Source organism: Salminus brasiliensis, chromosome 22 (genome assembly GCF_030463535.1).
Source record: "Salminus brasiliensis chromosome 22, fSalBra1.hap2, whole genome shotgun sequence".
In the NCBI taxonomy this organism is placed as follows: Eukaryota; Metazoa; Chordata; class Actinopteri; order Characiformes; family Bryconidae; genus Salminus; species Salminus brasiliensis.
Window position 1 is genome coordinate 17886331 of NC_132899.1, and position 25855 is coordinate 17912185.

Consider the following 25855-nt stretch of genomic DNA (forward strand, 5'->3'; position numbering starts at 1 on the left):
TCAGTTTCACACTGGAACTACTATTAAAAAAAAAAAAAAAGTAATGGAAGCTAACAGTTCCAGTATAGTTACAGTTATATTTTCTAAATGATCACACACTTGTCTCATGCAGTATGGAGTTATTAAGTAATTTCCAATAGACTGTTTACATGGTATCTGACAGAGTATGCAATAAAATATATGACATTATAATATAAACGAATCAGCCAAAACATTATCACCACCTGACTAATGTTGAATAGGTCCCCCTTGTGCTGCCACAGCAGATCCAATCATTCGAGGCATGGGCTCCACAAGACCTCTAAAGGCATCATTTTAAGATGCTCTGACCCAGCCGTCTAGCCATCACAATCTGGGCCTTGTCAAAGTGGCTCCGATTTTTATGCTTGCCTGTTTTGTTGTCCTCACCTTCAAGAACTGACTGTTCACTTGCTGCCTAATGTATCCCACCCATTGACAGATGCCACTGTAGATAAAGATAATCAATGTTTTACACTTCACCAATGGTGTTAATCTTATGGCTGATCAGTGTTCACACTATGCAATACAACATGTAATACAATAACCAGTTCTACACAGCAATCATGAAGTCCATCCTGACCTCCTCCATAACTGTCTGGTTTGGTGGTGCGTGTGCTCAGGCCAAAGGCATTATGCATTATCCATGCTTTTTAAAGGATAATTGACTAAAGTCTGGCAGTCATCCAAAGCTTCTATGAGTCCCTTCCCACCTATGCCCCCCTATGTACCACCTATGTAATGCTTCTGATGCTTCAGCTAGCAGTCCCCTGCGACTGAGGCGATGTTGGGAGAGAGAGCAAGCCCACCTGCAGAGAGAAAAGCCAATTGTGCTCTCTGGCCGCTGATGGCAGGCAGCATGATCCACGAATCAAACAGGCAATACTTCATGGTGGCAGAGCCTTAGCCTTAGTACTGCTGTGAAGATTTGACTGAATTCAGGATTAGTGAGGTCAGGATGTTGGATGATTACCACCCTACCTCATCCCCAACTCACCCCAGAAGTATTGGATGGAGCATCATCATTCCAGAGAGTAAAGTTCCACTGCTCAAGGGAGTCATACTGTATATTCATATACTGTTAACAGCGTGCCATTCTGTATCAGAAACCACATAAGCAAGTGTGCTGGTGGACTTAGCGACTTTTTTACTGTGTCCCGTACACAAGTACGGGATGGTTTAGCATGTAGTTTGCGTGACGCTATTGGTGGGACATAAGCTTCTATTACATGTAGCTATGTTAGCCACTTAGCTCCTGTGGAAAGCTAAAGAAACAAACTTTAGGCTTCAGAAGAATGTCTGGACTAATGTCTGGACTAATTCTCCAGCAAGCTATTTCTATATGATGCTCCCTGTGCTGTTCTGTGTAATAACTAAACTCTAAACTTCCCTTACCTACTGAATCTGTTGTATGTTAAGTGTGTTTGTGCAGGTGACCCTTCAGAGTTGTTGTTTTCAGATGTGACAAAATTCCTCGACTGTTCTCCCAAAAGGCCTCATAAACACACATCCTCCATCTCATCTCCTTCCTGTCCATCTGCACACATGTCTGCTTCATCTGCCTGACAAAATAATACCTGTTTTCCACTTTCCCCAGTTCAGACACCTGAGTAATACTTTATTGCCTTTTTACGTCAAAGCCTCCCTGACTCGCCCCACTTAAGCATGATTTCTCTGTCTTGCTGCTGTCTGACTGTCCCTCACGAGTGCTGAGCATTTACACACTACTCAGGCTTTAGATTTACAGGTGTGGATAATGAATAATCACCAGGCCGCAATAAAGCAGAGCTCCACACTGCACTTCACATTGTAGTCCTGTCAGTCAGCGCACTGTGAGGTACAACCGCCAGGCCCTGAGTAAGCTGTCAATCAAACAAGAGTGGACGTGTAGGAGCCTGCTGATGTTGAGAATTAACAAGAGCAGGGGGAACTCACGGAGACAGCGGTTGTTAGTGAAGAATTCAGAGAACTTGTCACACTCTGGCTTCCCATTGCCGCTGCTGCTGCAGTCGCACCAAGGGGACACGCTGATGCTGGGAGAGCGAAGGTAGTTTGGGGTCATCACTGTACCTGTGTTGAAAAAACAAACAGCCAACACAGTCAACCCATAAGAACTCTGAATAATAACTTCTGAATCCTACAATTAAAGGATTACTACAGTGATTTCCCATTAACGCATTTCCTTGTACTTAGAATAGAACAGAAACCCTTTGACTCAAAGCTCACTTATAATAGATGTTATTGGGTAGCTGCTGAATTCCATTAGTAAACCATGTGCAAATAAAGTGTGGTGGTGAGGAAATGGGTACAATGGAACAAGCCCCTCACCTGGGCCTGGAGACAGTCTCTAACGTGACACACCTGGAGTTGGCTAATAGGAATCTCCCCAGGTGTTTAAAAGGGACAATACAAGGAGTGGAGAAACCCTGGAAGGACATGTCAGCTAGACACTATGTCGGAGTTGACACACAGGGGTAAGCACACAGGACCTGGAAGCCCCATGGAACTTTAAATGGATTGTTTAAAGCCAAGCAGTATCCTGCCAGTAAAGTGTAGCCCTTAAAGGCTCATTCAGGCTTAGTATTGTGAGTTACTTTGTGGTGACGGTGTTTTGTGTGTAAATAAAGGGCGCTTTGTGTTGCTCAGAAATGTGTGTTGCCTCTATGCTAAGCTAAGGTCATAAATGGCCAGGCCCTTTCCACAAGAGGGGAAAATTTGTGCTGAAAATTGTATCCTGCTTTTGTTGGAGTAACTTTCTAGAGTCCAGGAAAGCCTTTCTACTAGATTTGAGCATTGCTGTGAGGATTTGGTTCAGCAACAAAAGTGTTAGCAAGGACAGGATGTTGGATGATCACCACCCTACCTCACCCCCAGCTCCCCAACTCATTCCAAAAGTATTGGATAGAGGACCATTGTTCCAGAGAACACAGTTCCACTGCTCCATAGATCAATGCTTGGGGCTTTTTACCATTCTAGCCCACATCTGGCATTAGGTGTGGTGCCAATAAGTTAATATTTATCTGCTCAAGAGAGTTCTAATTTATTGCCCATACTTCTGTATTTCTGTGCATTTGAACAACTGTGTCATCAATGGGTGCGACTTAAAGTAGCTGAACGCATTAATTAGAAGGGGTGTCCACAAACATTTGCACATATAGTGCATATCAAATATATACATTTTATAATTTAAATCCTCAAGACTCTGCAGGACAACATGTTTGATGAGAGCAGTAAGATGTAGTTAACAGTTAGGAGTGTTATATGGCTTATCCTATAGCACAGACAGCTGTAGCAGTATAAATCTGTATTCAGTTATACGCTCCCTCTGTAGCTGTAACTCACCTATAAGACCAGAGTAAGCCAGCAGACAGTCAGCATAGCTCTCCTTCAGACAGCCCGATATTGAACGAGCCTCTGGCTGGCAGTTGGTGAAGAAGTCAGCTAGGCGAGATCTAGGAAGCACAGAAGCACAAAAAAGTTCTCTTGAAATAAGCTCACATCACGGACCCGGAACTTACTCTGTAAGTGACAAGCCATTACTTCTTCTCAAACACTTCTACCCTGGAGGGAAAAGGCAAAGTGATAATGCATATGTTCACCTCTGATTTCAGTCACATTGCTTCCTGCTTCCAGCCTCATTCATTAGACGTAGTCCTTCTGTACTCTACTAGACACTGGAGCAAGTAGTGTGTTCACACTAGGAAATGAAATGGGATGTAGTGGACTGCTAATCAGTGTGATATGCAAGTCTGTATAGTGTATATGTTTACTAGGACTGCTAGTGGTGCTTCCACCTTATTTGCCTGCCTGGTTGATTAATCGATCAAGATATATCAACAGCCCTTTAGAATCTTGATGCTGAAGGCTGGCAGAGAAATGCTCTTTTCCACTTTATCGCAGCAGTGAGCAATTCTGAGTGAAACCAGTAGCTATTTCAATCAGCACTGGAGGCGGTGTCTAAAATAATGAAGTGAAATTACACTGCAAATGTAATGTTAATGGGTGTTTTAGTTACATTAAAATGTGCTAGCAAAGGCTCGTTTTGCTAACAGCTTCACACACAGTCATGAGGGTAAACAGTTTTATTTATTTATGTATTACAGAGTGATTCAATATCATGAGTGACCATGCGCTAATTTGTCACTTGCACTATTGTTCAGACAATAGATCTGGCTTGTCCTGGAGAACCATACCTTTGCATATACACTGAGATACCAAATCAAGGGATAGCAGTAGGTAAATTGATTATAAAGCATTACCTCAGGGGACCGCTTGGGAATACCCATACCTGTATAATTTAGCTTTCATGGGATATGGGAGCAGAAGACCCACCAGACCCACCAGCCACTGTTAACATCACAACACCGGACACATTGCCTGACCTGGGCTCTAACTTGCAAAGGTTGATAACTAGAGGACTACTAGAGGCAACATGTGGTGTGGTCTAATGAGTCACAGTTGTTTGGGGCTGATGGTAAGGTTTGTGTGGCGGAGACCCCATGAAGCCATTGAACTGAGCAGTCAACAAGGCACTGTACAGGGTGTATTGTAATGGCATGGGTTGGGTCCACTGGTCCCCCAAAACATGCAATTTACCAGTGTCCATAATTTTCACATTGGTAACCATTTGCAGCCCTTCATGGACCTTATATACCCTCACAATGATGGGATATTCCAGCAGGGTAATATGCACTGTGCTATCGGACCTGGAGTGACCAGCATGTTCATCCAACAATTGAATTAAGCATTTATGGGATGTGGTGCAGAGGTCAATTCGCACCTACAAATACCACAGAGCTGTGTCCAGACTGCATAGCTCAACATTACTATATATATAGCCTCTATACTGTGGTACCTAGATCCTGAATGTTCTGATAATACATACTGTATGAATACTGTATGCACTTCTGGAGAGCTAGGTCATGGCTTACTTGCAGATGTAGTTGGTCTTGCAGGAGTCTTGCAGGTTCAGGCAGTTGGGTTTATCCTTGTCCTCGTAGGAGCATGCTGGAACGATGGTCTGACGCCTGCGCTCGGAGCAGGCAGAGTGGTCTCCAGACGGACATGAGCAGAAGAGCATGCCGTAGCTGTGCTTGGCCGGCACCTTGTCGAAAAACTGCCGCAGGGCCTTGTGGCACTTGCGCTTGTTGCACACCTCAGTGGTGGAGACCCTGCTGGTGCAGGGGCTGATGTAGGCAGAGCGGTATTTCTTGCACGTGTCGTTCAGGTTGCAGGCTTTGGCTGCACTCAGGCAGTTGTTGTCCTTGGTAAATGCCGCTTCACCTGTGCAGGAAGCGTAGAGGACAGGAGAAGTTTAATGCAAGAGTCCTGAGAAGCAGTCATGCCTGATCTTTCTGATGCTTATATTTGTGACTCTGCAAATGTCACAGAGCAGTACTGCAGAAAGGGGCAATTCTGTGACCTTTCTGAACTCCTCTAGCTCAAGTTTCTATACAGTTTTCAGCGCAGGAGGCTATGAGTGTCACCGTGCAGTGTTTACATGAGTGCATGAATAAATCATGCGCTTGTAACCCAACACATGCAGGGAAACAAATGACTCCGCTTCTGTATGCACGTAAGTAATGATTTTACTGACATTTACTAACCTGAGTGCCTCGGAACAGAATGGGTTTGCATGTCAGATCGGCTTTGTTTAGGGCAGCGGCAAACATGCAAACATTAAGCAGCAATTCCTCTCTCTCTATAAGCTCTGAACTGTAGCCGCTCGCTGATAGATCCTTCAGAACATATCCTGAATCCCCTTAGCCGTGCTCCTCAGGCAGTCTGCTTGTACTGTAAAGCCCAAGACCGATATGATTCAACAAATATTAAATAATGTGTGGAAAAGTGTGTAATATATGAGCGTATGGCTCTGTTTTCTGGGTCTGCTTTCTTGTTTGTTTTTCTCTTTCCTCACATCTTGCTCTTTTTCACCCTCACTCATTCTCTACTCCTTACTCTTACAATTTTACTGCTCCTTTTTCTCACTTTCACTCACACTCTACCACTTTCTAATATACAGACTTTGGATCCTGCACACAAACACACAACTAAGTACTAAACTGCATATCAAAAACTGGTTATGCACACGTCACTTTAAGAGTCTACAAGCTCCAGTTTGCACTACTGTTTATATTTGCACTGACCATACCCAGATTTCAAATCTGCTGCATCTGTCATTTCACAAGTGTCTGAACTGAAATGACATAAAAATGTACACTGCTGCATATGACACCTCTATTTATTTACACAAACTAATAGCTTAATAACACTAAAACCCTTACATTCCTACAAATTAGTAAATTACCATTTCTTGCTTTGTGTTATATGTTTATTTAAATGTTTGATGCAAATTTTGAATGTCTCCCACTCTTTCCCTGTTCCTGTTCTTCTATTTTCTTGCTAATTTCTCGCTTACTCATCCCCTGCTTCTGTCTTACACTCTATTCCTGCTCCTTTCTTTCTCTCTTCTCTTGCTCCTTTCTCTCTCTCTCTTCTCTTGCTCCTTTCTCTCTCTCTCTTCTCTTGCTCCTTTCTCTCTTCTCTTGCTCCTTTCTCTCTCTCTCTTCTCTTGCTCCTTTCTCTCTCTCTCTCTTCTCTTGCTCCTTTCTCTCTCTCTCTCTTCTCTTCCTCCTTTCTCTCTCTCTTCTCTTGCTCCTTTCTCTCTCTCTCTTCTCTTGCTCCTTTCTCTTTCACTTGCTCCTTTCTCGTTCTCTCTCTCCTTTCTCTCTCTTCTCTTGCTCCTTTCTCTCTCTCAGTCTTCTCTTACTCCTTTCTCTCTCTCTCTGTCTTCTCTTGCTCCTTTTTCTCTGTCTTCTCTTGCTCCTTTTTCTTTCTCTCTCTTCTCTTGCTCCTTTCTCTCTCTCTCTCTTCTCTTTCTCCTTTCTCTCTCTCTCTTCTATTGCTCCTTTCTCCTTCTCTTGCTTCTTTCTCTGTCTCTCTTCTCTTGCTCCTTTCTCTCTCTCTCTCTTCTCTTGCTCCTTTCTTCACTCTCTCTTTCTCTACCTCTTTCTCACGCTCACTCTTTCCCTGTTCCCTTCTGTTGCCCTCACATTTTCTTTTGATGTTCTCAACCTTTTCCCTGTCTCTTTTTCACTCTCCCTGCTCTTTTCTCTACTCCTCCTTCTCTTTACCTTCCGTTTTCTATTTTCCACTTTTATTTCCTTTCTCTTTCCTCTTCTTTCCCTCCATCATTCTTTTCATTACTCTTTTACTCTCCTCTCCTCTCTCTCCCTCAATCTCACTCATCAACTTCCTCAACTGTTCCTGTCTTCGTCTCTTTTTATCTTTCTTTTTCTATCACACTCTTTCTATTTGCCTCTCTTCATCTTTCTCACACTCTCCATCTGTCCTCTATCTATTACTCTCATTCCCCCTCTTCATCTTACTTTCTCCCTTTGTTGTCTTTCTGCCCCTTACCCACACCCCCTCCTATATTCAGTCTTTAAACAGCCCTCTGATCAAACAGCCTCAGGTAAGTTATGAACCATCGCTCATGTGAATCGCTTCACCGCCCCTCAACCTCGCTGTTTGTCTCACACATAAATATGATCAACAATCCTAAAACGTCCTGCCAGCAGCAGCAGCAGTCCATTCAGACCCTGCATGCTTTGACTAGAGGGTCGAACGTTAGAAGAAAAATAATCCATCCATCTTCTTCCTGGTCGGGGTTCCGGTGTCATTGGGCACAATGCAGAAACACCCTTTGGACATGGAGCCAGTCCATTGCAGGGTACCACACACACCCATTCAATCACACACTTACACTTAGGGACAATTTAGCATAGCCAATTCACCTACCATAAGTGTTATGGGGAGGTATGAGGAAACCAGAGCACCCCGTCAAGAAAACCACTTCAACACGAGAGGACAAACCCCTCACAAACAGACCCAAGCTTGAGGATTGAACCCACAAACCCTAGCTTACCTGTATATGGGGCTGGGTGAGGCAGAGGATGACTCACAGCACTCCATTATAGTCTCTTTTTAGCGGAAGTGCTTACCGCTTCACTAATTCATCCCACTCAGACGAGCCGCAGCTTTTGCCTGTGCATGGAACACTGCGTTCTGTAATTATGCTTTTTGATGTGGAATTTAAGTTTATTGTGGCCTTTCATGCATCAGAGAGCTAGACATGATTAAATGTGAATACAGCCCTGAACCTGAGGTTAATCACATATTACAAAAACCATTACTTACATCTGACAAGATCAGAAAGGTGGGTTTAACGATTACTACAGGGATGCTTATTGTGTATGATGTGTTCATTATTATGTCAGATATTATTAATTATATATCAGAGTAGCTATTATGCCAAACAACTGAGCTCTAGAGTTAAGTTTTTTTTATTTATTTATATAAATAAAACCTGCATTTAAAGACATCATTAAAGACATATGATATAATGACCAGCAGGATCTACATGTAGACTATATGTGTGCACATATACACTATATGAACAAAAGTATTGGGATACCTTTTGAATTCATTTAATTCAGATGTGTCCTTTAAATTCAGTCTCATTGTCACAGGTGTATAAAATCAAGCACCTAGCCATGCAGTCTGCCTTTACAAACACGTGAAAAAAATGGGTAGTTCGAAAGAGCTCACTGAATTCCAGCGTTGTACTGGAATAGGATGCCACCAGTGCAACACGTCAGTTGACATTTCTACCCTCCTAGATATTTCACAATCCACTGTGAGTGCTATTACTGAAAAGTGGAAGTGTTTAGGAACCACAGCAACCACAGTGGCAGACCACATAAGGTTACATAGTGGGGTCACAGAGTGCTGGGGCGTATAGTGCATAAAAGTCACCAACACACTGCTGAACTGCAATTCCTAACCTGCTGTTAGAGCTGCACAGGAGGGCAATGTTAATACATATGGATTTAGAATGAGATGCCATAAATGCTACTCTAGGTGTGATGTGTAGGTGTCCCAAAACCTTTGTCCATATAGTATATATGTCATTGCTACCATGACATGACATATGACAAATATGACGTCTCATATTTGTCTTTTGCTGATTAGGGGATTAGGGGAAAACCTCAAGCTAAATGTAAAAGAGATATTTGGCAACTGAGAAATTCATAATCCAAATAATGGATTGTTCTTTTCAATAATCGGTAGGTAATAGGATAGGATATAGTCACGGGTATCATCAGTACTTCTAGAGCGCTGGAAAAGTGCATTGTAATAACCAGTACACGGTTAAAAAAAAAATAATTATGACAACATGATAAAGTAACTGATAGTGACAAAGCATTTTTGATTGCTCAGTTGGGCAACAGCACATATTGATTTGAAAAGATGTGCTGCAGCTGAAACTGCTCACATAGTCTGTAAAAACGTTTAGTCTGTCTGCCTCCACCTCAAGATCTTATACTGATAATTCCAATCTGCAGTAAGAACTACCCATATCACATGATGTTCCCAGACTGGGAGTGTTGAGCCTTTGGGGATTTTAACTCTCTAATCTCCTCACACTCAAAGTGCAGCAGTTAGACTGTTGTGCCACCCTAGATCTGTGCAATTACACTACATAAAGACAGTTCTGAGTAAATTTACCTTTCTGTTCTTTCTTGGACACAGCAGTGTACTAGGGTGGCACAACTGTCTGAGAGAGATGATTATTAGTTCAACATTACAGTCCTCCATGGGCAGAAGTCTGGGAATGGGGAAAAGCTCCCCTGATGTGATAGAGGGAGTCCGAACATGCAGATGGGAATAAACAGTAAACAGTACAAATGTATTTGTATACACATAATGTATAATGTCAGCTGCAGCCCATTTAGTAATGCATTAGGCTCACCTTAATGGGTTTTGTTGACCAGATTGACATGCAGAACTGAAACATGTGCGTTAGGAGAACTTTTCACTACACTAAATTGAAACATCAGTTCATTTCACAAATTTAAATATTTAATGTTGTGTAGAAGCCTGGATATCAACTCATGCCATTATCTTATTTCATTCATTTATCTGAACAACTATTTGGTGAACCTCACTGACCATTAGATAAACATACATCCACATATAAGAGACATTAAGTGTACTGTGATGTTTGACTGTATAGCGCCTCTTAGCAAGGAGCTTCAGTATTCACTTTCACACATTTCCCTTGTGTCATATTGCTAGAGTACATTTATATAATAACCATCGCACTGGGATACCACCATTAGGAAACAGCTTAGTCAGGAGTGTCACTGTATTTCATTTTTCATTCTACTAATGGCCTAGTCTTGGCTTCATTTTTGCTGATTAACAAATACTGGCTCATGTGTTTCACTGCTAATGCAAGGAAATTGAAGGCGGAAACCTGAGGGTAAAAGAAAAATGTCTTGACAGCCACCGGTGGTCAAACAGTAAATGACACAATAGCGGATTAAACATTGATTTTGCAGAGGAATGAAAGCTATGTACATTAGATGGTTTTTAATCACAGAAATGAGACTTGATGTGGTGTAACATCTTGTTTGCACATGGATGATCTAACTGCTTTGACATACTTGGCCTGAGTGTGAGTGTGTGTATAAGAGAGACACACACAAAGGGAACAAAACCCACCGCTGTCTCTAAAAGAGAACAGAATGAGTTCATGCTGGAGAGGCTCCTCATTCTTAGTACAGGGTCTCAGCCTCTAGAGTCACCTTAGAGCCATGATTACTGCAGGCTCCAGACACACACACACACCTCAATGTTCTCATTATACTTTATTTTTCTCTCTCCTGCGCACACACACATACACACACACACATATTAGCTGTGGGCACTGACCTGACACCCACCACTTCAACACAATGTCACAAAGAAAACTTCCCCAGCAGGGTAAATCTTGAAGCTGTCATTTGAAGTCAGTTGCACTGCTCAAGTATCAATGACCAAATAGCTTTAAGCCTCTGTTAATTATATAGGATCAGTCTTATGTCATGGACCCGTAATGGCCTTAAAGAATCCATGGATCAGGAGTTTCAATTCCAAGTGCACACTGTAGGGAGCCCCTTTTTATAGGATTCAAGCTAGCATAACACTTACTGCTAGCAAGAACTGGAGAGACTACAAAGACTGCAGAGAATGCTGGGAGGCGTAGTTCTTTGTTTTTGTCAGCATGCTCAACTGATTAAACACACCAGCTGTTTTGTTAGTTGTTGTTCAGTTGTTAACTGAACTCGAAAGGTTGTCTGAACAAAGTTATACTCATTCTCTGAATACAGTGTGAATGTAGTGTTTTAGGTTGAACTATAAAAATGACAGTTAATGACGCATTTTCTTTGGTTTAATATTTACATCTATAAACATAGGCCACTAGTCTTTAATCTGAATGCTATTATTTTGAATTAGTATTATAGTATCCAACTCTGAATTTTTCAAGTCAAGTGGCTTTTATTGTCATTTCTGTAAAAGTACAGTGAAATGAAATTACGTTTTTTTACAGAACAAGGGGGCCACATAGAACAAAACGAGAACAAAAAAACAATACAGTACAGACAAAAACAATACAGTACAGGACAGACTGCAGAAAGTGCAATGTGGAAGGTGCATCGTGGGGATGCTGTATACATAATGAGGCAGTTTGCTCTACGACACCACTGTTTCTGCCCCAGAAGTTGTGAAAACTCCATTCCTGCCACCTAGTAACCTTAACGGCTGCAGTTGGCATGCAATGAATTTTGAGATATATTGGCTGGCTTTGTTGCCTTGAAAAAGAACTACGTGTTTCTCAGCCACATTCAAAGGAGCCATCGAAATGGCACAGCCTAGTTGCACCGCTGTGGCGCAACTGTTCTTCGAATGCAGCCTCCAAAAGAGGCAGTCCCTCTTGTAATGTGAAATTACTAGAGTAATGTAAAATCTGACACTAAATTAAATTCCGTACCTAGCCGATTTATTAAAGCTGGGTATCCAGCGCTTTCCTTAGACTACTTTGTTTGCCAGGGGATGTTGCATCGGTGGCAGTTTGAAAAGAACGGTGGCTGGTTGCGCATGTGTCGAAGGATGCATGTGTCAGTCCTCACATTCCCAGTGTCAGAAGCATTACATGTGATAGGGGGAGAGTGAGCTGGGTAATTAGCTATGTCAAATCGGGGAGAAAAATTGGGTAAAAAAAATTAATGCGCCAAAAAAAATTGCCAGTACTCACAATGACTTTTAAGGTTTAAAATTCACTGAAACTTTAAGCATTCTGATCTGCAAAACCAAAGATATAGATCCACAATGCTCATCCTCTCGGCTAAAAGCCATTCATCAATAAATCAATACACTTTCTTCATGCGCCAAATATATATAGGTATCAATAGGAATGGCTAATTCCTCTAATAAGCTCTCCAAAGCTTAGCTATTGGCAGGGATCACTCCAGAGCTCCATTAAATATCCCTTGGCAGTTGTTTATTAGGTTGGTCATTTGCACAGAGCTGATCCATCTGCAGCCTTGAGCACACATCCGGTTTAACTAGCAGAGCCTCTTCATTAAGGCATAGAAGAGAGAGTTTGTCTCATAACAAGCCTCAATGTGCTGAAACAGCACTCTTGCCGATTGATAGAGACTTGGAGGCACATCGACTCGATTGCTGTAATTCTTTTTCTCAGTAGATTGTCTGTTTTTTTTTAGCTGCCTGCCGGTATGTGTGAGAGGAACTAATGAAGAGAGAGGGCTGCGTACGTGCAAAAGGAGAGGAGAAAGCGAAGTGGGAAAGAAAAATAGAAGCACTGAGTGCTACAGAGAGAGCAGAGTGACATCGGAGCGAGGGAGAGACAGCGTGAGCGTTAGATCAATTATGGGGGTCGAGTCCTTGTATGATTTGATTTGCCGCAGTGGCGTGTGTTTTTATTTGAGTGGGGCCGAGTTGGGGATAAGCAGTGAGATTATTAAGTGGCAGCCAGAAGAGCTCGAGGTGCCCTCCATCAGCACTTTCTGCATCGCCTGCACTCTCAACCCACTCAAGGAGCCAGCTGTGGAGTGCACTTATTATTTGAAAACCCACAGAGCAAGATCGGGCCGAGCCATCTACAGCCAAAACACACATCCAACTAGCCATCTGCACAAACATCGTGCCAAACACACTCACAATTGTTTTTGCACCATGTCAGGACATTTGAGATTCCAGATTTCAGTGTTTACACAGGGAGCACAGATTACTATACACTGACTATTTCATGTAATTATCTCATCAGCCTAACCTGTGCCCGCAGTGCATATGATCATGCAGAAACGGGCCAGAAGCATCAGGTAATGTACAGATCAACCATCAGAATAGGAAAAATGTCAGTGATTCTGAGTAGGATTCGTGGTAGGACTGATGGTGCCAGACAGGCTGATTTGAGTATTTTAGAACAGGGCCCTATAGGGCATTGGTATAGTGTGTAAATACACACACACACACAAGGTGTCCATTATAGAGGTTAACTGGTCCACAGTGCCACATCAATTGCTCTGCACTTTCACTACGGCAGCTCTAAAACATCCTACAAAGACAGCGGTTTCTGAGATACTGCCACCCTTTCCTACTATTATCACGGGTAGAATCACGGGTCATGCTCCAAAAAGTCCTCTTTCTTAACCTTTGATTTCAAAAGAAACAATGAATGAGCAGGTGCCCCAATACTTGTATATAGTACTTGTATATGTGTATATAGCGTATCATCCATCATCTTGTCCTCTCCTGATGTTTGTTTTATAATAATATGTGGCCAGTGTGTACAGTACAGGAGCCACAGCCGCTTGGTTTAGGAGCTAAATCCAGCATTTGGGATTTATGCAGGGGAATACAGTCTACAGGGCTGTCAGTGTCAGCTCAGCACATCAAAAAATAGCTCTTTCCTCCCTTCAGTTACTTCCCAAGCCATATTCTTATATATGACATGCATCAAATCGGTGTGACAGACAGTAAAATCACACACTGCTGGAAGAATGTTCAGCAGCTACTACACTGTACACGCATGTGTTCATGTGTGTGTGAGTGCATGTATTTAGTTTTTTGTTTTTAATGGACACATAATAAACAGGAAAAGGCTGACCTAATTAAGCTATTTTTATATGAATACATTCATAGTGATACTACAGGAATTACTACAGGATTCCTAAAAAAACATGATACGACAATACATTATGATCATCTACTACTACGATATGGAAATGTGTTCTCTGTATTAGGTTTATTTTTGGTCAAATATATATATATACTTTTATTGGATGTATAATTTGCAATGAACTAGAATCAAATAAAAATGATGGTTCAATCACTTGCATCAAACCATTGTTCTTAAATGATCATTTTTTTTGTAACATTTAAGCTCATCATGATCTCTACTGGGTCTCTGCTCCAGTAATGTAGTACAGAGGTAGAAACAATCAGATAGATATGACCACATATCATTTCATTTCTGCTTCAGACTGTAGAACGAAAATAGAACACATCTGTTTAACAAACTGATCAGATCACAAACTGACAGAAACGTCAGAACTTACAGGCTTGAACAACCAGACGTTAATCCTTCAGCAGAAAAAAATCAACTTGAAGGGAGCTGGATTAGAGGTTCTCTCATTGTGGGTTCACAAACATTTTTATTACAAACCCATTCAGATTTCTATCAAATTACAGCTCCGGAACTGTTCTTTCTATTTGCTGCTGAGACGAATCAAAGCTAGCTAACATACTACGGTCCAGTTTAACCCCCGAGCTGCTGCTGCGAGAACGTCAACTTGCACAGGTGGCCATTAAAGAGCAAAAATGGCTTTAAACAGTATTTGGACTTTGGTCTCGACCAGAAAATCAGACTGAACGGAAAATTGCGAAGAACAAGTATCTGTTAATACGACAAACAGAGCAACACAACACGACTGTCAAAACATCTAACAGTAATAAGTATTAAGTAATGCTAAATAATAATAATAATAATAATAATAATAAATTATATGTTGTTATATATAATAATAATACCATTTACTAGCTAGTTTGACCACTTCACTACAACTCAGGTTCCGCAAGTGGTCTCTTTGAGTCAAAACTGTCAATCACTTCCTTCTAAGTGTAACCCCGCCTTCCTACAATATAGCAAAATCTGATTTCTGGGGGAAAATGTGTCAGTATTAGATTAGGGACAACTAACTAACTGTTGGAGTTAGACACTGGAGATGGAAAACTGGCTGTTTTGTCATTAAAACACAGGGAGATGGGTGGAGAAACACATCATTCTGCAACCAGCCAACAGAGGTGGTGGACCTGTGGTTGCTTCACTTTTGAGAGGACCATGCGCTGTCATCGGTCATCTCCAAAGACTCGTGTTGTGCTTGACCAGTTGGGGCATCAAACCCTAAACTGCTGCAGGGAAGCTGTTGAGGTCACCCACTACACCTCAATAACCATTTCAAAGGGAAATAAAACACTTATTTGACGGTTGCTAAGGCTCCGTAGCTATACACACAGTACATAAAAGCAACTGTTGTACAGGAACAGATATGAAGTTTGTAAATGTGTGTGCTACATAAGCAGGTACATAAACACACACACTCGTAAAGCGGTACTGTGTCTCCTTAATCTTTTTATAAAGCAGAGGTCACAGTGACTTCAACAGCACAGCTCTGTAAACCCACTCAGCAATGAACTGGGAGCAATTTCACTGTTTATGATGGATTTAATGTCCAACATCAGCGTCATATTATAATGAAATGTCAATCTTCGGGCGTGTAAAGGCCCTCGGAGATTGATGTTAAAATGTGTATGTAGCGAGGCAGTATATTCATAGCCCCTCAGTGACCCCGTTAATGACGGCTAATTAATCACACTCATCTCTCTGGCATATTGAGTGTCCAGACTCACTGCAACATGATCCATATTCACAACATGTGACATATATGATGTCACTGACTTTTCAGAGTTTTCATCTCTATAGACAGAAATATGGCAATAAACAAATGAACCATTTAAATTTCATGATGAATTGACTTGCAATAAAATCTTTTTTTACGCTGACTTCCACTGAAAGTTAAGTAGCTTTTAGTTTTTTTTTCTGTAAAGTAGACATTTATGTTTATTGCTACTTATGTACACTGTAAATTAACAAAGATTAACAATATATAAGGAAAAAAAATTTTTTTCTAGGACAAAACACAAGTTTTTAGTTTTCTTTTCACATTAAAGTTGAAGTCATCTTCATTTTCACTGATCATACCGCCATTAAATGCTTACAAAATATAAAGAGAAGCAGGAGCTTTAGCGCAAACTAATTTAAAAAGCCACATTGTGTCTTTATAGATCCAGACCTGTACTCAAATGTTAAATTGTGGTAAGTACTTTATATTTCTCAAAAGTGGAAAATTTCTTTTTATTGCTCGGAAATTAAGCTGTTTATTCAGTAACATCGAGCTTTCTAACCTGATTTAAAACCATTCAGAAATGAATGTATTCAACCAGGATAAGACAATCAGGTTTAGCCAAATATATATTTATTTATATAAGGTACAATGGTGTAGATATCAGTATTTTTAGACACCTATCGAGTGGTTGGGTAGAAAGAGTTGGTGTCTGTATCCATATTGTATTGTATTGAGGATTGGGTATCAGTATCAGAAAGGAAAAACAAGTGCACCCTTAGTTCATTGGTATTTACGGTCATGTCTAAATCTAAATATCAAATGCTTTATGCAGTACTGTACAAACTCAATACCCAAAACCACATGTGTATATATATATATATATATGGAAAATGTCTCTCTTTTGATAAAAACAAACTGCATGTGAGGAGGAGCTCTACTGAACAATTTTATTTCTAGCTAATGATTATTTTCATTATTTATTTCTCCATTAACTAAACAACTAGTGCCATTTTTTGCATAATTTTTATACCATGGTAAATATGTACACAAAATGATGAAAAAAATTCCATCAGTCATTTAGCTAATCTGTTGTATGCAAACCTCATGAACTCATATTCCGAGCTCTGTCGGTTTACTGTATTATGCATAATAAGTGCACCACTGCAACCATAGTGTAAATATATATATATTAGAGTTGCAGTGGTATATCACTTTTAGATACACTTATTATTATACAATAAACAGACAGAGCTCAGAATATGAGGTCATGGGGTTTGCATATGACTGATAAAGTGATACTACATTACAAGTGACACAGTTTACAATACTGAAGATAAGATGTACAGAAGTGCACAGAATTTACACTGAAGTAAAGTTCACCACTATGAATCGTTTCTTAAGGTGACAAACCAAGCAAACATGGCAGCAGAAGTAAAATCTAACAGTAATGCAGAACTATCCTACACCTCAACATGTCCCGACACCGTATCTCTCCTTTACAGCCTGCACACAATGTAGCTATTTCTGCATTTTACTACACGAACACTTCTGTATTTATAGAGTGGCTTTTCCAGGAGAGAGTGTGTTCAGAGTTTTGCACACACTCTGATAATGCTCAAGGCCACAGAAGGAGATTCCTGGAAGAAGAATGAAGGAATGTCCAGGTGATTAAGACCCACACTCCTGAACACAGCCCTCCACTGCATGTGATGTGTGGTCATGTTTAGTGCTATGAGGGCAGAAGTCAGAGTCCGCAGCAGTGCTGTCCTGATATGGTACTGAGAACAGGTTCAGTGAGTTGATTTTACACCATGTGTTTTTATACTACGCTAATAAACTCCACATGCAGTGGTGAAGGGCAGCCGAGCACCAGTATGTTGCTATCGTAATTAAAGGGCTCATTTTATCCATTTTTCCTTCTCCTTCACCTTCCTCTCTCTCTCTCTCTCTCTCTCTCTCTCTCCTTTCTTCATTCTCTTTCGCTAGTCCTCTCCTTCACCTTCCTCTCTTCTTTCTTTTCCCGCTCTCTCCATTCCTCATTCTTACATTCCTTTTCTCACTCTCTGGCTTCCTTCTTTACTTTTCTCTAGCTCGCCCACACCCCTTTCTCTCTCGCTGTCTCTCTTCCTTTTTCACTCTTTTTCTCTCTCTTTCACTTTCTCCCTGTCACCTCTTCTCTTACTCAACTTCCTTTCTCTCTTTTCTTCATTCTCTCTCTAGCCTTCTCCTTCTCCTCTCTCTCTCTCTTTTCTTCATTCTCTCTCTAGCCTTCTCCTTCTCCTCTCTCTCTCTCTCTCTTTTCTTCATTCTCTCTCTAGCCTTCTCCTCTCTCTCTCCCCCCTTTCTTCATTCTCTCTCTAGCCTTCTCCTTCCTCTCTCTCCTTTCTTCATTCTCTCTCTAGCCTTCTCTTTCCTTCCTCTCTCTCTCTCTCTTTTCTTTATTCTCTCTCTAGCCTTCTCCTTCTCCTCTCTCTCTTTTCTTCATTCTCTCTCTAGCCTTCTGCTTCCTCTCTCTCTCTCTCTCTCTCTCTCTCTCTCTTTTCTTCATTCTCTCTCTAGCCTTCTCCTTCTCCTTCCTCTCTCTCCTTTCTTCATTCTCTCTCTAGCCTTCTCCTTCCTCGCTCGCCTACTCTCTCTACCCTCTTCTCTCTTTTCCCTCTTTCAATTCCTCATTCTCACACTCCCTTTCTCACTCTCACTTACTGTCTCTTTCTCTTCTTTCCTCTCTCACTTTACACTCCCTCTCTAACTCTCTCTCTCGGTCACCCAAACCCACACACCTTCCTCTCTGTTTCTCTCACTCTTTCTCTCTCCTTCACTCTGTTTCTCTCACCCTTTCTCCCTCCTTCACTCTCCGTTTCTCTCACTCCTTCTCTCTCCTTCACTCTCTGTTTCTCTCACCCTTTCTCCCTCCTTTACTCTCCGTTTCTCTTACTCTTTCTCACCCCCCGTATCCTCACTCTCTCAGGCCTCTGGCAGCTGGCTGGTTGGCATGCATGAACAGCTCAGGCCTGGTGTCCATATCAATGATGTGAAATGAGACTGGAAATCAAATTGCACTTCCGAACGATAACTGCTGACAGGGCCATATTTTCATATTTAATAAAATCTTTCCCTCGTAGAGCTGCGTTTAGATTCATGCCAATACTAGAGAAGTTTGAATAGATTTCCTTCAGACAAACTGATTCCATTCTCCTGAATATTGCATTTAAGGTGTAATTTAGATCCAGGCAGACATTTAAGACAATGGAAGAATTTATTGGGAATATCCGGAATACTAATTTATTATAGCTTTAGGAGTGCAAACGGAAACGAGGCAACAAAAGATACTCTAAATGTATTAGACACCAGAATGAAATTACAAACATATCTATAGCTTTTCAACATGAAATGAATATATGTTAAAATCATATTCATAGTCACTCAGGCTAACAGTCTCTCACCCTCATTCAGCAGCTTTTTATTAATCTCCTCATTGCTGTTCCCATTATTTGCTCAGGCTGTTTCACATCCGTCCATTTGCCCGAGCTTGAGCGACAGCTCTACGCTCAGCACTTACAGTTTAATTGTGTCTTTTCAGAACATCAGAGAAGGTCAGTTTCTCAGCGCTCCGCACAAGAAACGGCCTAGTCATGCTCTGGACTCGCTCCCTTCTCATAAGACAGAAAGGTCTTGTGGGACTTGTTACAGTGTTGTGGCTCTGCCTGAGGATGTAAATTATTCAGCAGGCCTGTGGACCCCGAGTTTTCCTCTTAAAAGACCACGCACGTTACTCTTTATGGTTTTCATTTCCATGCTCCCCTTTTCAGAAGCCAGGAGGGGGTCAAAAGGCCATGTTCACCTAGCAACACTGTTTACAGCTCACCCAGAAGGCACAGCAGTGAAGAGGCTGCTCCCTGTGACACATTCAGCATATATTCACTGTCATAACACAATCTTGTATCTCCAGGATCATAGCTTCATACAGGCGACTGGGAGCTCGGAGAGATTTCCTGGTGACCCGGCCTGACAGCTGGCCTGGATGGTCAGGCCAAATGCAGAGATGAACTAATATAGAGGACTACCACTACCTCTCGACCCAAGTCTATCACACAATGGTCTAAGACAGTGTGCTTGTAATAAGATGAGAGGTGCAGTAGTATTAGGCAGCAAGTTTGCTTAATCTACTAGCCAGCTAAGTAGATTAAGCAAAGAGACATCTACTAGCTAACAGGTTCCATTAACATCAGCACATTCAGTGTCTGCTCACTAAAGTAGCCCTGATTCTGCCCGAATATGCCAGCATAGCCCTCTGTTTATATCTGAGTTTACCCAAACAGAACCCATGAATTATTATTACTCAGTCTGGCTCTCCCTTTTTCAGCTAAGCTGTTATAGTGAATCCTGCCAGTCACTGCTTGCGCTCTATCTGCACCCTACACATTACGCTCTACCTTACATATAGAGGGGATGCATTGATGTCACTTTCCCACTGGAACACGGCCCCTTTAGTCGGACTGACATGGCAACACATTCTGCATTCTGAAACCAGCGATTATCTGCTCAAGTTAAAAGCAGTTGGACAACAGCGATCCATTCAAATTACTCAAGAACCAATGGTCCATTGACAGCGATGTGCAGCCAGGAAAGTCCAGCTAACTGAAGCTCAAATCACACAAGTTTAGGGGATAAAACCTCATATCTGAGAGCACAAAGTCAAGTGAAAGGTCTAAGAAATGTTTTTGCCTGTTTTCAGGCACATTTAGTAGAGGTTTGCTTGCTTTTTACTTCAACTTAGCATGTTGCTAAAATACCAACTATAGTGGGCTTGTTTTTTTTTTATTTCACCAATCAGTGAGCTCTCATACATTCCAGTGTCTGTATTCCAGTTGTTTCTGTGAATTGCAGCAATCCATTAGTTTCTCTTATCTTTAGCTTTTGGCAGTCTGTAAAAGGATAGCTCTGGATTCTTACTGAATCTGTTTGTACAGTCAATTGCATTTTTGTGTTAGCGCCATTTCTGTCTGGTAAGATCATTAACATTAACTGGGTGTCCTTGCTGCTTCTGCTGCTCGTTCTCCAGACCAACTGGAGTTTGTCAGCATGTGCATTTCACCCTCATGCCAATCCAGGAAACCTCACCAGTATGTTGCACTCATTCCCCTTAAAGCCCAGTTGTCTATAAAGCTGCTTTGCATCAATGTCCGTGGTTAAAAGGCTACATAAATGAACTTGAACTATGAACTGTATCCATACCCTTACAATTCTGCTTTCTGTTCAACTGTTGGAATGGGCCATTATTTACAGCTGGAAGATTTCTGAATATAAGATTTAGGCACCAATTATATCAAATGTCATGTATTGGTATTATGATTACGATGATGATAAATAAAAACAGACACTGAAGGGTGTTTGTAGTCGTTAGGTATTGTAGGAGTACACTGTGAACAAAAAGGAAGCATTACATATGAATAATACTTTGATTACTTATTTTTCCATAATGCTTATTTTAATAGACAATAATATATGCTAACGTTGCTAAAATGAATGGAAGTTTATTATGATTTCAGTGCAGTATGGTTGAACCATTACTTTGATCTGGCTCAAGATCAAGATTCCTATTCTAAGTAATTTAAGAGCTTTTGTATTGATTCCTTCTTCCTATAATATGATCTCACAATATAAAAGACAGCTGGTGTTTTCCCAAATAGTGCACTGTAAACAAAATGAAACTAGAAGCTAGAGGAGTTACGAGAACTTGACAGTGTGACAGTGATGATATGGTTTATGGTACTGAAGATAAGGTCTTTTAATACACTGTACAGAATGCACAGACTGCACGGGAGGTTTTGAACGTGACCTCAGTATACACATCAACACCATTTCCATAGCTGTAACAGTTAAGCTCTTCTTTTAACAGCAGTAGGAAGGTCATGATTTGTTTTTTCAGTCCCCTTTAAATTATGTAACCACTCTGGTTACATAATATACGCACTTAAACAGTGTTTGTGTTCCATCATGAATTGATCCTTATGGTGCTTTGAAAAGTATCTAAATACTATATCAAGCATATAGTGTTATAAGCTGTGATACATGTATTAAAACACTTATAGTTAATCAATCATTATCTGTAACATGGCCCCTTTCAACTATACACACAGCAAAAAGACAGCAAATCGTTGCCGTCCAAAAAAAACATGTATCTCCAAAACAGCAACTTTACAGGAGGACTAAAAAGCTTCCATTCTTATCTTTCAATGGAAATCAATGTAAAAAAAAAAAACCCTTCCAATTCAATTTGGAGCATTTCTATTGGTCCATTCATCTGGAATTATTTACATAGGGTATGGGGCAGCTATAGGGTTCAAATGAAGGACAAAATTAACAAAAATGGAGATGCATTTTTCATTGGGCAGCAGCAAAATACACTGTATATGATAGAAAAGTTTTAGCCAGATAACTGCAAACTGCAATTCATCATTTAACTGAAATTGTGCTGTGCTCTTAACCCCTTGTGTTTTTGCCTCCTTTTTGTTTCTTTCTCTCTCTTTACCATGTATTGAGATGCCCAGTTCCAACTGCTCCATCCCGGTACTGCCAGACCTTGCTTTCCACTACCCTGCTGCCCACTGTCTTGCTTTGAGGCCTCGCACTGATTCATCCTCACTTTACTGCATGGCTTGCTTGTGACTGTTTTTTTTTGTACCTGCATGGACGTTTTCATCTTGTATGGCCCGGCGGCACATTTGCCATACTGTCTTAATTCAGCATTATTTTATTGTTGTTTTTTTCTGTTTTGCTTTTTATTGTGCTTCTGGTGTCGAGCAGGGTAGAATGGATTCCCTTGTTTGAATCTAGGTTCCTCTCAAGGTTTCTTATGCTTGAACGGAGGCAGTGTTTTCTTGCCCCTGTCGCCACTGGCAAAAGTAAAAGTTATAAAAGTTATATCTCGTAACATTCTGATATAATGTAATTGTAACACAAAAATCTGTGTTATTTAACTTTTTGACATATTGAAATCTGACAGTTGTCAATTTTGTGAGGAAACTACAAATCGAAATGGCCCAAAATGGAACCTGGAATAAAATTGTTTTACACTGATTTCCATTCTCCTTTTTTCCTTCTCCTGTAGCGGCCTTATTGGCAGCATTATTCATCACAGCGATGATATGGTACAAAGAAAATATTTCACCATAAAGTGCAATGTTTGCACATGAAAATAGAGACAAATTATTGTACCTATTATTTATATGATCACAAAGACAAAAACATCCATCCATTCTAAAAGTAATACAGCTTAATTTTACAGTTAATTGGATTTTAATTAGGCTTTAAATATAAATGCATGGTCATCACTTTTCAAGATCAACCTTTTCTCTTCATAGTAAGCTCATTTCAGTATATTGATTTCTGCTTGTTGTGTATATACAGCATTATAGTGTAACAGACGTTTCTTGGAGAGGAAAAGAACACTTTGAGGGTGTTAACCATTATGATCATGATGTAAAATGTGTGATAAATACAGTCATAAATAAATGTTTTCAGGTCCTCTTTTTGAAAAATAGTTCAACAGTGTTACATTCAGTTGAAAAGGAGTCATCCCAGGGTCACATATTCTTTGCTCCTCTAGAAACAGCACCACAAATGTAAAGTGAGTATCTGCAGTGCCTCAGTAATGCTGACCTTTGCCTGTCAGAAGATGCCATAAATATGTAAAAGCCTTGTTCTACAAGCCTACAAACCTCCTGCTGAAGATTAATTTGATTGTTCAGACTCCAGTTCTTGTCATTAGAGAGATACTATTCTACATTCAAATGAGCTGTCTGTATCTGGACATCTCAACAGGCTGGTAAAGATCTATAAATAATAAATGCTATTTAAAAATTGACCATGCAGATCAGATGGAAAGACAAAGGAGACTTTTTTTAGCACAAGTCTCCTGCTGCTCAAATGTGTCTCCTGAGATAAAGATCTCAGTAATCTCGTGTCTCCACCTGACTTTTAGTATAGCTCTCAATAAAGTCTCACACTGTGCTCAGATTTACCAAAATAACAACCCTTATTTACTAAAGACAGGAGTCTCAGTAGGAACTCCGACATTTCTCATTCAGGACTAATCTTACAGGACTAAATTTTTTTAGTTCTACAGAAAGTGTGAATTACTGTGTATTTGGGCTGTTTTATTCACCTTAATAACTGAACATCTAGCAAATACATGAATGTGTTTTTTTTTTCATTTTTAACAAACTAGTGATTTTACAGTATCCTTGATCAAATAAACCACCATCTCTCACTGGATGCCCAGATAACCAAACTGAAGCTCTCTACTTTGGACTCATTACGAGAAAAAACAAACAACTTTGCTTGGAACAGCTGAGGGTAAACAAGGAAGAGGATGACCAGCAACAAGGTGGAAGGTTATAAACAGAGGAATCATGAATAAGCTATTAATAAACCTGAAGATACAAATAGAGGACCGGGATTTCTTTAGAAACATAGTTCATATGATTTATTTATTTTTTTACTATGCAAAAATATTTCAGTTCCAGGAAAAAAAACAATAAATGGTAAAACTGATTGGACAGCTGTTTGCTTTAAGTGAACTGAATTAAACTTAATTATGGTTACAAAGCTTTAGACCATAACCTCCGAATGATTTTGCCACAATTTTTCATTGCTGTACTGAGTATTCCCTGTGTATATATTAGGATATTTTAGGAGAAACCTTTGTGACCAAGTTTCTCTCTAAATTAAATGTAAATGAGATCACAAAGAAGTCCGAGACATCAAAGATCAACATTTGAGCATTAAAATGGTCCTCTGGGGAACTTGAACTCTGAATGTAACCCTAATCCAACTCTACACTTAGTCATAATCCTTGTTTTGACACTAATGCTTTATAGAATCAGCTTCAGCAGTTGGTTGGTTAATAATCTGAGCACCTGTAGATGGTCTATACAGGACCACCTAAATACAGTTGATCCGAATACAGCGGATCTCATCTGCTTAAAAGCTGTTTTTTTAGAGACACAAGGGAATTTAGCTATAAGGCTACAAAATCTTGACACATACTTACACGCACTGACACATACACAAACAGCCTGGAGGAGGTTCAGGTTGGTAGGGCAAATTAATGCCGCTTTCTGTCTGCTCCATTACCGGCCCAAAGCAGAGACACAAGGAAATCAATTAACAAGGCTTGTCATGAGATTCATCACAGTCTCAGAAGCAGAGAACAGTCGACTGGTAAACGTGGTTCTTTCATTCTTCTCACAGTCTACCCACACAGACAGCAAAGGCCGCAAGAACATGGACAGAATCTGTTTTAGAGAAATGACTTTTCTTTTATTTACTGGCCTGCATGACCTGCAAATGCCCAATCTGGTTTTCCCATTCATCTTTTTGTGCGTCTCTCCCCCTTTCTCTGTCCCCGTCACTCTCTCTTTCCTCCCCCTGATCCCTCCCATTCTCTCTCTCTGTCTGTCTCTCTCGCACATCTCTCTCTCTCTCTCTCCCCTTCTCATTGCATCGGAATGACACTGGATGGTGACTGAAGTGCGATCATTTCTCTTCCTTCAAGGCCGGCTCCTCCATTGATTTATGAAGGAGACGTCTTTTAATTCAAACACTTCCTCGCGAATTTATTCCAGCGGTTATTGGACTGCGGTGTCACACGCTTCTAGGTTTGGATTAATGATGTAATAAACACATCTGAGGAAAGGCCCGAGCCTCTGCAAAGTCACAGCTGGGTTTACACAGCGGGGAGTGAAAACAACTGACCAGCTACACCAACAGAGCCCCTCGCAAAGCCATTAGCTAGCCAGTCGGACATGCCCTCTTTTCTTTCTGCTCGGGTCCATGGCAATGCAGTGCAAACAGCGGCAGACATAAAACACCTTTCAGCACTTTACCATAGAAACCCTCAGCCGCGTAATTGTCTGTAATTGGGCAACCCACTGGCAACTGCCGCACATTTCAACTCACTTTTAAAAGACTTTTTTGCTCTCGGCTCAGAGCGGCTGTTCTAGCTGAACATGAAGCTT

The 25855-nt window shown here is 40.8% G+C and overlaps 1 protein-coding gene across 1 annotated transcript in view; it reads right to left on the minus strand.

The window, feature by feature from the left end:
• Window positions 1–25855, minus strand: part of gfra1b (gdnf family receptor alpha 1b) — a 44824-nt gene that overhangs the window by 10062 nt on the left and 8907 nt on the right. The window contains exons 4-6 of the mRNA XM_072667775.1: window positions 4950–5301; window positions 3361–3470; window positions 1954–2088 (exon numbers count right to left, since the gene is read on the minus strand). Coding sequence (XP_072523876.1) covers window positions 1954–2088; window positions 3361–3470; window positions 4950–5301 — 597 coding nt within the window. The remainder of the gene's footprint in view (window positions 1–1953; window positions 2089–3360; window positions 3471–4949; window positions 5302–25855) is intronic.